The sequence below is a fragment of the Tiliqua scincoides genome, chromosome 3 (assembly GCF_035046505.1).
Source record: "Tiliqua scincoides isolate rTilSci1 chromosome 3, rTilSci1.hap2, whole genome shotgun sequence".
Classification (NCBI taxonomy): domain Eukaryota; kingdom Metazoa; phylum Chordata; class Lepidosauria; order Squamata; family Scincidae; genus Tiliqua; species Tiliqua scincoides.
The window spans coordinates 162,392,746-162,406,127 of record NC_089823.1 but is presented as its reverse complement, the minus strand read 5'-3'; the positions used below and the strand labels follow the sequence as shown (position 1 = coordinate 162,406,127).

General features: G+C 43.1%; 1 protein-coding gene and 1 pseudogene across 1 annotated transcript in view; one reads left to right on the top strand and one right to left on the bottom strand.

Annotated features, from left to right (window-relative positions):
* The window catches only part of PLCE1 (phospholipase C epsilon 1), a 148,629-nt gene that overhangs the window by 132,984 nt on the left and 2,263 nt on the right, over positions 1-13,382 (top strand). Inside the window, exons 26-32 of the mRNA XM_066619359.1 lie at positions 55-316; positions 1,655-1,773; positions 4,386-4,514; positions 7,784-7,993; positions 9,089-9,250; positions 9,581-9,799; positions 10,347-10,550. Coding sequence (XP_066475456.1) covers positions 55-316; positions 1,655-1,773; positions 4,386-4,514; positions 7,784-7,993; positions 9,089-9,250; positions 9,581-9,799; positions 10,347-10,529 — 1,284 coding nt within the window. The 3' untranslated portion in view covers positions 10,530-10,550. The remainder of the gene's footprint in view (positions 1-54; positions 317-1,654; positions 1,774-4,385; positions 4,515-7,783; positions 7,994-9,088; positions 9,251-9,580; positions 9,800-10,346; positions 10,551-13,382) is intronic.
* On the bottom strand, positions 3,405-3,521 carry LOC136646715 (5S ribosomal RNA; annotated as a pseudogene).

Sequence of the window (13,382 nt, the reverse complement as noted above, 5' to 3'; positions counted from 1 at the left end):
AACTTATAAAAAATCTCCATGTTATCTCACTGTGCACTTGTTATTTTATTTTAGATTGTGTCTGGACAGAATGTTTGTCCTAGCAACAGCACAGGAAGCCCATGCATTGAAGTGGATGTGCTTGGGATGCCTCTGGATAGCTGCCATTTTCGCACAAAGCCTATTCATCGCAATACTCTCAATCCCATGTGGAATGAACAATTTCTTTTCCGAATTCACTTTGAGGACCTAGTCTTCCTTCGTTTTGCAGTCGTTGAAAACAATAGCTCAGCTGTGATGGCTCAAAGAGTAATTCCATTGAAAGCTCTCAAAAGAGGTAAAATGAGGTTTGCGTGTGGGCTGTGAAGCTGGAGTTCCTCAGTGTTGCAGAGGGAGCAAGCTGCACGTGTCCTACTTCCCTCCTTCCATGAATTTTCCCAAAGTGATCAAAGAAATGGAGGACATGGTATCATGTTCATCCCTTCTCCAATGCTATCTCTGCTACTTGAATGGGCGGGAAAACATTGGATGTGATGATATTTCACAATCTGTTTCTTTTTTGCCATGTTGCCAAGAAGAAGTGGAAAGAACAGCAGCATGGGTTTGTGGCCTCATAACATATGGTCAACAAATGAATATAGCAGCTAAGGGTGCAATCCTAACCCCTTATGTCAGTACTTTCTAGCACTGGACTGGACTCCATAAGTGCTGGACTCGCGGGAGTAATGTTTTTGAAAATTAAAAAAAACCAAAAAAAAAAAAAAAACCACAGCACAATCCTATACATTTTTCCTGAGAAGCCCCATTGATTTAAATGGGAATTACCTCCTTGTAAGTATATCTAGGATTGCACCTTAAGTTCTTCTGATGTTAGAGTTTTAGCAGGTATGCAGTGTCTGTTTGGTAGGAAAAAACTACTTGCAGCTGAATCCTATGCTGACCCGAATCCTATGCTCTGTGTGTGCTGGAATGAGCACACACACTGTCGCAAATGTGCAGAAAGGCATGTTGCACCTGCACAGAGGCCTGCCCCACCAGCAGAAAGGGCTATGCTGGCCCTATGCTGTGGGCACTGGCAGTCAGAGGCCAGTGCCCACAGGAGCAGGGAGGCGCTCTGCAGGATAGCAGAACCGGGGCAAGGAGGGGATATAATGGGTCATGGGGAGGATGGCAGGAGGGGGTGGAGAAAGGAACAACAGCATCCACCATATCCTATCTCCACACCCAAGCCCCCTCTCAATTACCAAAGCCCAAGAGTAATCATCATTGCGATAACAAAGTCCCAGAGCATATTCCAAAGATGCAGGCAAGCCTCAAAGAGCAGGGAGTTGCAGGGCAGGCGCTAAGAAGTTCCAGCAGATATATCCAGTGTTGTTATCTGAAAAGTTATTCTCACAGGAACTTCCACAGTAAGCTCCAGTGCAGCTTGTTGAGCTGCTGCTCAAAAACAAAAAAGCCAGATGCTCTGTTGCATGCTGATAAGTCCTTCACCACTCACAAAGGATTCCTGGGTTTCTCTGGATTCCTGCCAGTACATCTTTTATGAAAGAAAGAGGACGTCACACAGTTCTCACACTGACTGTTCCACTGTATACTGCAAACGCATGTAGAACCTATGCTAATATAGTGTATCTGACTGATTGGCTCTCCCATCTCCAATTGTGTGTTCTTTAAGGGTACAGACACCTCCAGCTACGAAGCCTGCACAATGAACCCCTTGAAATCTCAAGTTTGTTTATTAACAGCCGAAGGATGGAAGAAAATCCCTCTGGAAATGCTGTACCTGCTTCTTTGGTAATTTAACTAAATAGATTTGTTCCTGTATCAAGGGTCAAAATAAACAGTCCACAAAAACAGTCACCATAGTGACCAAGAATTTCATTCTAGTGATGAATTGGTTCACCGTTTCTTCCCACAATTTCGATTAACAGACTGAGCTGAGTAGGAGGTGGTAGCATGTCATTTTTAAGTGTCCATTAGTTCTCTTGCTGTTCTCAGTTGTGAGCATACCTTTCAGCATTTACTACCTTCTGCTATGTCTCCACCTGCATTCCCTTTCCCAGAGCCCATTCTCCTCCTAGCAAGCACCCCCTTCAGCAGAGCGTAAGCATAGCAGGCTCATCTTCCCTTCAGAAAGAATGTGAAGAAGAAAAATGGGGAAAACCTTTACACCAACTCTGTCTTCCTCTGTATTGTTCTCTCAAAGTTGATTAAAGGTGAGGAAAAGCAAGGGAGGCATTTGCATCAGAGCTGCTGTAGGAAATGAGAGTTGGCACAAAAATCTGAAGTGGATTTTTTTTTTTCTTGTGCTGCAAGCTACTGTTTCCAACAAACATTTTAGCTGTTATATTGGAAGCAGATTCCTCTTGGATTGTGGTCTGGCACAAATGAGCCCTATATCAACATGGTTACAAAGAATAAAAAGCCTTTCTATTGCAAGAAAGTTGTGAGTTGTATCTGTTGGTGGAGGTGTTACTTGTAAGTGGTTTCTGGCTAGGGCAGCAATTTTTGGCCACTGTTCTGTGGCACATTGGTGTGCCACGAATGGTCTGCAGGTGTGCCACAGGAGTTTGTGAGGGCCATTTATTAGTAGGACCATTGAGGAAGTGAGCTCCCACTGGCAGTGTAGTGTGCCTTCTCACAGGCCAATCCTGTGCTCCTGGTATGCAGGGCTGTAGTGGCGCCGAAAACGGCTGCTACTGCATCCTTGCATGCATTGCAGGCAGCGCCTTCCCCCGGTTATGCCAAGTAGCCCCACAATGGGTCTACTCAATTCTATGTTGACCCAAGGGTCGGCGTAGAATTTTTAGCCTCCGTGTCGGGCTGGCGGCCTGAAATGGAGGCTCGATCCGGTGGAGCAAAGCTCCACCTGTCCCACCTCCCCCTGACTCACCTCCCCGCCCTGTCCCCATCCTCCACCCGCCTCCCCCAGCCCAGGAACACCTCCTCCTCACTTCCCCCCACGCCCCACCTACCTCTCTTTGGTCCACATGACCGCTGAGAAGTGGCGCTTCGGTGCTCGCCTGGCGCTAGCTCAGCACCAGCCAGCACTTGACAATTTTAATGCCTTGACAGTGCCATGAGATGAAAAGGTTAAAAATTGCTGTGCTATGAGATGAGAAAAAGTACCAATTTTTTAATTACAACCATTCACTTAACAACAGACTGCATATATGATGGTGGTCAAAGCAGAATAAAGATGCTCTTAATGAGGCAGTTAGGTCTCCCATGGCCTGCAACAGAGTGTCTGTTTGCACAACAGAGAGGCTCTTAATGCAGAGAAGAGGCAATCTATCTACAGTAGCCTGTGCAGCCAGCTAGTGTCTGTTTACACATAAGACTGGACTGAATGTTCACTTTGTGACCTAATCACATAACAATGGTTGGTTGGTTGGCAACCTTCAGTCTCGAAAGTCTATGGTATAAGCCTACAGCACCTGGTATTCCCAGGTGGTCTCCCATCCAAGTACTAACCAGGCCTGACCCTGCTTAGCTTCCAAGATCAGACAAGATCCGGCATGTGCAGGGTAACGGTTGCTGCCATGTAACAATAGGGATTGGAGAATATATCCCTGTGGTTAAGTGGCGCACACCTGTATTTATATTTTGTCAATTTATATTTATTTATTGAAAAATTGACCTTTGTTCTGTACTTACTTACAGTCATGCCTTTGCATCAACAGGTCCCCCTCATTTGAATTAATTTGGATTTTCCTTCCTTCCTTCCTTCCTTCCTTCCTTCCTTCCTTCCTTCCTTCATTGTTGTTAGATCTACTGAGTCAGAGCTTCATTGTAAAGACAACACAGACCTACAAAAAAAACCCCACACTTTTTTTTAGTTGCCAAGGATGTTTGAACAAATTTAGGATATTTTTTTGGGTGCTGAATTCAAAAATGGCATTGATTTTGCCCTATTGGCTCTAGTTTTGGGAATATGACATAGCCACCTTATATGCTGATTCAAGCAGCTTCCTTGTGAAGAAGCTGACACCATTGGGGCTTCTTCATGAGGAAGCTGCTTGAAACAGCATATGAGCTAGCTATGCTGTACTCCCAAAACTAGAGCCATTCAGGGAAAAACCAATGCCATTTTTGGATTCAGCATCCCTAATATACCTAAGAATAGGTCTAATTTTTACAACAGCAAAATGTGTGTAGGCCTGCCTGTGCAATCAAAGTAGCTGTTGAATGCTTCAGCCTTCCTGGTATCCACTCTGGATTCACTTGTGGTACATTGTGTCCAGCACCTGCTTTCAGAAGCCTGGCATAGAAACCTACCCTGAAGGCTTTCCTGCTGTCATTGGGGGAGTATCTGTTACTGAATACAGAATGTGCCCTTCAAGTATTAGGCACTTCAAGTATTGATATTTAAATAAATCATGAAAATACGTGTTTGTCTCAAACAGCGGTTCAGCACAGCAGACAGGAGAGCAACTGCAATGTACAAAGTCACCATACATGGAGTTCCAGGTCCAGAACCGTTTACACTTTTTACTGTAAGGGAAGGAACCACAGCAGGACAGCTTCTGCAGCAAGTGAGTTCGAAATTTGATCTATTCAGATTTCTGATCTATAGTAACTAACCAGGTGCTCCTAATATTGCTCCTTCCTATTTTGGTTGGCATTGGACAACCTTAACCCTTCAGAAATGATTTATGTGTTATTGCTGTGCACCATGTAAGTATTACCGTATTTTTCGCTCCATAAGACGCACTTTTTCCGCCCCAAAAAGTGGGGGGAAAAGTGTGTGCGTCTTATGAATACTGCAAAAAACAAACAAACAAACAAACAAACAACTCCGCCCCTGCCCTGGCCCCGCCCCCTGCCCGCTCGCTCTGCTCTGCTTCCCGGGCAGTCAGAGGCTGAGCTGGCTGGGGGGCTCCTGCGTTCCCTCAGCGCCTGCACGGACTGTGGCAGCGCTGGAGGGAGCCCAAGCCTGCGTGTCTACTCAGAAGTAAGTCTCAGAATCAGTGGGGCTCACTCCCAGGAAAGCGTGGGTGGGGTGGCAGTCTCACTGCCCAATCCTGTGCATGCCTACTCTGAAGTAAGTCCCATTAGAGTCAGGGGGGCTTACTCCCAGGAAAGCCTCTCTCTCCCCCCCAAGCCTGGAGCATCACAGCCTCTCTTTCCCCCCACCCCAAGCCTGGAGCATCACAGCCTCTCTCTCCCCCCCCAAAACCTGGAGCATCACAGCTTCTCTCTTCCCCCCCCCAAGCCTAGAGCATCACAGACTCTTCCCCCCCCCAAAGCCTGGAGCATCACAGCTTCTCTGCAACACAAACACTTTCCCCCCTCTCTCACACACACAGGCTGCCCCCTTCTCTTACACACACAGATGCTCTGCCCCCCCCACACACTCACACAGCAGGGGAGGGGCGCTTTCACTCACCTCATCCAGCATCTGAATGTAAGCTCCCCCCCCCCCAATCACAAAGAAAAAACTGTCTCCTTGGTCAGAATGCCAGTGTTTGTTTATTGCACAAGCCCCAGGTAAATCACCATAAATCCAGAGGTTTGTTGTGTCTTGAGAATTCAAGTTGTGGTTGGACTTTCCACTTGTTCATTTGTATTGGAATCACGGAAGAACTGGCGAGGAGGTAGATGTGGTGTCAGCAGTGGCCCCTTTAAGGGTAAGGCCTGGGCATCCAGCAGAGTGTGCTGCACAGCTGCAGCCACTGGAAGGCAATAGGACCCTCAGGGATATAAGAGCACCTGAGGCAGGAAGGGTTTTGAAGGAGTGCAGGTTGGAGGTAGGAGAGGAGACTGACTGGGTTTATTGAATTTGGAATCTGACTGTGGATTGTGACTGGACTTGGATACCCTGACGGATTTGACTGACCTACCTGGAACCTGTCCTTGGACTGTAATTTGGCTTATTGGCTCTGGACTCTGATTTGGCAGCTCTGATTGATGGGACTGATTTACTTGGCATCTGTGGACTGGAACTGGACTCACTTTTGCTTGCTGCACTGGTGAGTTGCACAAGGGGGACTGATCAGCCTTAAGCGGGCACGAGGCCAAGTGGATTGGAATTTGGCAGAACATCATTGTAGCAGAAAGATAATGTGATCCCCTATTTGTGTGCACCTGCTTTTGTGAGCTTCATAAATTCTGACTCTAGCGATGATGAGTTCTTGGGGTTTCCAGAAAACTAGAGTACTCAAACCTTTAAGTCTCTCCATTTGTTAATGACAGTGATAATGGTTCTTAATGCCACTGTTGACTGCTGTTCACTTTACATGGTTCAAATGTTATTCTGTTATAGTTTATTAAGTATTTTATTACACTATTTGGTTCAGAATATTTTTTTTCCTGTTTTCCTCCTCTAAAAACTAGGTGCGACTTATGGTCAGGTGCGTCTTATGGAGCGAAAAATACGGTATATTGTACTAAAAATATATTTCTGTACCTGTTGTACAGTGAAGAGTGATTTAAAAAAAAAATCCTCTGAAGCCTCTACTGGTCTTGACTAGAATAAAAAACAATTTCTTGAACTAAATAAAGAGAATCATATTAATATCCTTGCTTAATTGCTACATGATTTTCACAGAGGAGGCAGGGTGTGGCAGTTTCTTAGGGAGAAACGTTTGCAGGATAGCCACCACTGCAGTTCTTTTGGTGTCCAAAGCCATGTGCAGGGGGTGGGATTGCTGCAGGAAAGTAAGTGGGAGAGGAGGGAACTGCTCTTGAAGGAAGTAGGAATGCCAGTTCTTCAGTCTCCACCCTGGTCCTGAAAGGGGGCAACTTAACATATATTCTAGGGAGAGAGAAATTGAACTTGGGCTGATCCTGTCATGTGATTTATTTCTTTCAGGGAGAAAATTGGGCAACATCCTCCAAGACCAATTTCCTCCCCCTTTTAGTTCCCAGGCAAGGTGTCTCCTTCCTTTCAGCCAAATTTCCTGCTCTGGGTCTATGCCTGCATGCTGCTTCTTCTGTCAGTGTTCACTGCACTTGTGCATAACTTGTTCTCAATTATGTTTGTAGGAAGTCCCCAAAGCAGGATTTTGCTACGTACCCTATATAGGAAAACTCCTACTATGCCTTCCCACTCCTTTTTCTATCTTGCACAGCTACATATAGCCCACCCAGTTTACAGAGTCTAATGCTATATTGGCTGGTAACTAGTAAACCTAGACTCTACCCTACACTGCCTTCTATGCCACTGAAAGATTGCAGGCAAAAAATGGCAAAAGGTGTTTTATAATATATAAATGTAACAGGTAAAATGTTATAAGAAAAGAATGATTTAGATGTCCAAAGTACCAGCTGGAGCTGAACTATGGCAACACTGTCATGTAATAGAAAAAATTGCTGTTACGAAGTTTCACTTGGATGATATGTTCTGTATTAGCATTATAGTGCCTGTTGGAGCCGCTTGCTGAAGCCAGGCTGTTTGTCGTTGCTACAAAAGCAAGGCTTTTTGCATAGTTTTTTCCTCAAACATCACATCAGTGAAATGCAGAATAAAGTTAAAAGGGCAAAGTTCTTGAGTGGAAAAACCTCCAGTTCATTATCTCAACAGAGGCTGTTATTCCAGCAGTGGGAAAATGTTCTACTGTCTTGGGATTTTGAATAAATGGTCTGGCAAGTGAAATTCAGCAGAAATAAGATTAAACTGCATTTGCCTTTTCTGAAATAGTTCATTGCCTCAGGAAAGACACTCTGAATACAGCAGCAGTAATACAGCAAAAGAGTGGTTTACATTATGCAAGATAAATCAACAAAGGGTTTTTGTTGTCATCTGCAACTACTGAACATGCAATTGTCTACCATTCTAATTATTAACATGATTCTGCCTTAGATTTTGGCTGCAACAAAAGGCATTGGAAAGTATTCCACAGACTATTTTTTGATGGAGGAGAAATGCTTCATATCTAAAGAAAGAAATGAGTACAGGAAGCCACCATTCCAAAGAGTGCTGAGTCCTGAAGAAGAGCTTGTTCGGCTCTTGAACAGTTGGTTCCCAGAAGAAGGCTATGTTGGAAGAATTATCTTTAAAACCCGTGAGGAAGTGAGTGTATTTGTCTTGACATATATTGCTTGCTAATACAATCAGAAAGTGACAAAAAGAGCATGTTAATTGTTTGGTGTCCTGGAACTTGTTCTTGTTGACACAGAGCATTAAAAAGGAAGCAATGCAGTCCAGCCCAGCAGTATTAATGGACCAAGCTTTTGTGCACCACTGTAAAGATTTCTTGATTAATCACTTACATTGAATACATGAATTCATCCTCAGGGCAGTTGTTAAAGCCATAATAAATCATAGCCATCCGTTTTGTCCTGCTCCTTGTTGGCTACTTTCATAACTACAATGTTTCCTGTGTTGATATACTTTGGTCACTATCCAACACAGGATTAAGCATTCACTCATTAATTTCTGTGTCTTAAGGATGCTTAACCTTGTGTTGTATTGTGGTCCCAGACTTTATTTTGTAGTAGCTGCAATATCCATACAGAATTTGGTTTCTCTTGCATCTTCAAGATTCCTCCTCCCACAAAGCAAGAGTCATGTCCACCTTGCAAATTTGGGAAAGGACATTCTCTGACCCAGACCGGCCCTGCCTCATGGATCAGTTGCACAGTTTTGAGTGTGCTATGCTGAACTAGCTTGTTGCCCTTTTTCTGTTTATTTTTCCTTCTCTACTTAGTTGAAGAGCTTCTTGAACCCTTACCCCTCCCTTCCACCATGGTATAAGCAAGTTGAATCCACAGGGGCATAGAAGCTAAGCATACTCTCAAGTCTCCCCTGCCCCCAGGTGCAATTTCAATCAAAAAGGTTATCCAGTTCCTAGGTGTTAAGAGTGCAGATAATGCAAATCACAGATACTTTGGTAGTGCCTAAAGTGGTAACAATATACTGGGCAGAAGGGAAGAAAAGTTCCGCCATTTTTATTTGTTTGTTTGTTTTTATTATGCAAATTGAAGCAAACTGATGTTTGACTGGTTCCAGTCTTGGGTTTGTCCTCTTTTCACTGTATACTGAGCTCCAAAACAATGAATTTACACCACAATTTGAGTTTGCCAGAAGTAGAGATATTTAAAGGAAGTAATGGAAAAGACTCTTTTTCCAGGGCCTATCCTTTCATGTCTTTATGTTTTTCTGTAGAGCCTGAATAGGAGAAATCTCTTTCAGGAAGAGAAAGAGGAAGCAGCCGCCACCTCTGAGGATGACAGTTTTTTTGTTCAAGTTCATGATGTTTCCCCAGAGCAACCTCGAACAGTCATCAAAGCTCCTCGGTTCAGTACAGCCCAGGATGTCATCCAGCAGGTACGATGTATTGCTCAATGTTTTTTCTCGTCATCACTTGCTGAAAGTTGCACTGGTCTCTGGAGGGGGCTGAGAAGCCCATAACATACTTTGTAAGGGAATTGTTTGTCATTACAGGTGCTGCATTAATTGCTGCATTACAGGTGCTTAATCCTATGTATTCCACCCCAGATTTAAGCTATTACTGTGTAGATTTATTAGGGAAAAGTTTCATTCAACAAATAATTGAAAAAATTAAGTATATTTTCAGTTTGAAGATCAAACCTTTCCTTACAAATAAAAGAAGTTAATAAGCTTTTGGGTTTTCCTCTTTTTTTTCTTCTGTGATAGACTTTATGCAAAGCCAAATATTCCTACAGCATTCTGAACAATCCCAATCCCAATGACTATGTACTTTTAGAGGAAGTTACAAAAGAATCAGCAAACAAGAAGTCTTCGACACCTAAGACATCCCAGAGGATTCTTTCTGATCAAGAGTCTGTGTTTCAGGCTCAGAACAAGTGGAAGGGACCTGGGAAATTTATCCTCAAACTTAAAGAACAAGTCCAAGTAAGTAAATTATTGAAGATTTTTTTGTAAGCTTTATGCTTTTTGCTCAGTCGCACTATATAAAATGAGTATTAGTATATATTAGTATTTAATGGCTTTGGATTACCAGGACATAAGTTGGAATACAGGGAATCTTGGCTTGCTTTTAACATTCATTTTTTATCATTCTTCATGAGAAAACTTTACTACAAAAGAATGATGAGGAAAATCACCATATGACACCTGTCCTAAATGATCATATAACCTGTCATAAATGATCTAACAGAAGTTTAATAAGGAACTGCTTAAAAGTTTCTTTTATGAAGTTCTGCAAAATGTTGCTGTCCTAACCTCTGTGATGTTGAATTTGCCTTACATTTTGATGTAACCTCATTTGCTGTACCAAATAATATTGGAATAATCTATTATCAGTTGGGTCTTTTGATGTATGAGGTGGTGGGGGGTGGAATATTGACATTTGAATTTAGCCCTGACATGATTACAATCCACAAATAGCACAATAAACTGGCAAAATTTTTATTATTCAGCTCCTCTTTTTCCCCCCCAGTCAGGTCGAGATGATAAAAGAAAAGGCATTTCATTGGCCAATGAACTTAAGAAATTAACCAAATCAAGCAAGCAGTACAGGGGCTTTATAACCCCACCTTTACAGACATCTCCAGAAGGTACTACCCACAGTAAAGATGAAAAGTCTGCATGCAGTTTGATCTTCAGTGACATTATGGAATAACCTTTTGAGTCTGGTATTCAGGTATGACATGTTTCTGATGTGATGTTCTAAAGAACGTTCATTTGATTTTGCAAGGGGCGTATGCTGCATGCAGATGTACATCACACGCTGCAATGGTTATTATTTAAAATGTTGTATACATACGGCTTTTTAAAGATGAACATATAAAATGCGTAAATGTTTCAAAGTTGCAACGGAATGCAGAGCAATAAGGCCAATAAGAAATCACAGAAACATAACACTGAAGAACCTTACTGAAAATGTAGTGAATTCATAACACTTTATAGTCAAGGATAAATTATGAGTGTTCTAGTTTTGCTAATAGTGTACTAAAATGCATCTCCATGTACGGCATTACGGTGGGTTGCCCTTTAATTTTTTGTGGATCCAATTTCTGCTCTATAATGAGATGAAGGAAAAAGAGCAACTGGTAGAATATTCTTTCCATTGAGTTAAATTTAGGACATGTTCAGATGGCAACTTCTCACGCTCCCAGTTGAAGGCTGTTGTGCCCAATAAGGACCTTTTCAGTCAATGAGGATACAGAGCACTTGGAGTGAGTTTATTGAATGGAAATTGAGACCTCTTAAGAAAGTGCTTCTCTTTCAGCGATGTTATGGATTACCATTATTCATTGTGTTTGTGATTGCTACAGGTACACAACATAATTAATGCACACAGCATCATTGATGATTAACATTATTTGCTGTTAAATCATAGTACCATATTGTGAACCTGACTTTCAGCTTGCAGTGAGGAGGGCTTATGTGTGAACTGAAAATGAAAAAAAAAAGTGTGAAGTCTGCTGTCAGAGTTGCCTTCTGGAGTATCTAGCTGGACCTGAGGGGTGCTGAGCAGAAATTTTCAAGGGGCTTTTCCATACTTTTTGAGTTGTCAGTCTCCATTCTTTTGTGAGTACCCAACCTGTGTGCTGGAACACACATAGTCTGAAATGATTCATACTTTCAGGATTAGTGCTATGTAGCCTGGCCCTTGTTTTCCATTTTTGATTCTAGAGAATCCTGAGTAACTATAGATTGTTACTGGGGATTTATCTCATCCCTACTGTTTCCCCTGGGGGCTGGGGGATAAGAATAGGCCCTCAGTTTGGCTGTACTTGTCCTAAGAGGCAACTAAACAGCCACCGGGTAGATGGGACTCTTTAGCCTGAGAGAAACAAAACTCTGATCCCAAACCTCCACTGCCTTGTAGCTACATTCAGTTATGGAAAAGGCTTCAGGAGAAAACCTCGAGGCAAAATCCGGAGCCGGAGTCCCTGAGGCAGTTCATGGCTGAACAGTCACGTTCTGGCAACTCCTGCGACGCCGCTGGAACCAACCGTATTGGCTTCTGCCTTCCCACTGGACCATTTCAGTGACGTGGAGAGGGGAGATTTGCTGCATGGGAAACAGTCTATCCTCCATATCTACTTTACCCAGGCTTCGCGCACTGGAGAGGACATTCTGTTCCGGAACCACCATTCAGAGTGCGATACCATAGTCTTCCGAGACTGAAGGGTGCCAACAACTGTTAATATTACAGCTCAATCCTTGGCCCATCTATTCATAAGTAAGCCCCATTGAATTCAATTAGACTTACTCCCAGGTATGTTTGTATAGGATTACAGCAGCAGTTCCCAATCTGTGCATAGCAGTGATCTGGGGCATTGTGAGGCACTTGTCAGGGCATCATGAGCCACCGACTGTCCAGCAGCGAGACAGTTGCACAAGCCTCCAGACTGTAGCAGGAGGCTCAGTGTGGGAGGAGGAGCTGCAGCGTGCAAAAAATGCTTGCTGCTAAAAGTCCTTCTGCTTAACCTCACCCTCCTCTTCCATTATTTAGAGACTTGTGCTTGGCCTCAGAACCAGGAAGTGAATGGCAGTGATGTCACCGCGTGACATGTTTCACTTTGTCTTTCACTTCCTGGTTCTAAGAGCGTCACAGCCCTGGCAAATTTGGGAACCACTGAATTAGGCCTAATATCCCCACCCAGCATGACTCCTTCCATAAGGTGATATATATTTATCACTGTAAATTCTGATGAGTTACTTTTATGGGGGAGAATTTATACATTTATTGCATCTTTATCCTCCACATAGACCTGCCTAAGAGGTCATTCCTGTCTTTGCACTGTAGGGGAGATCTTGTTTCTACTTGTAGATCAAGATATACCTGTATAATTTTGTTTAAAATGGCTCTGTAATTTTGCAAAGTAAGGATTCAAATGGCCAATGTTCTGGACTGCAAAACCACTTTCACATTAATTTGATCATTTTACTGCGTACTTTTAATCTTCGGGTCTTGTACTTTTACCTCAAATTAGGTAAAGTGAATAGCATCTGAACATACTCTTTCATCTCTGTATAGAATAAGAAATAATGTTTTCAAAACTGATCTGTAAATTCTGTGAATTCCATGTTCAGTGCTGCATCTGAAGTTCAGTTCTGAAAAAGATTTCCCTAAGTGATGGGTAAAATTAACAGGCAAAACAGCCTATGAACTATAGCATGTTTCTTCTGTTAATATTGTCAGTTGCCACCATCTTTCTCTGAACTTAATCATTTTTCTTGCATGCCTCTTGAAAATCCTCCAATCCCGATACAGTTGGCCCTCAGTATCCACGGAGGGGGATCCTTTCCAGGACACACACACACCCTGTGGATATTGAATTCTACAGATGATGAAATCCATGGGGGGACCTGGTACAGCACCGCAATTACTTACTTCCCTACACCTAACACCACTGGACTAGACTGGAAGTCGCGTGAACTGGAAGTTCTGAGGCCCTCCAGCGATAGGCTCAGCCTCCACCAACTCAGATCCACAGATGCTGAGCCCATAGATAAGGAGATC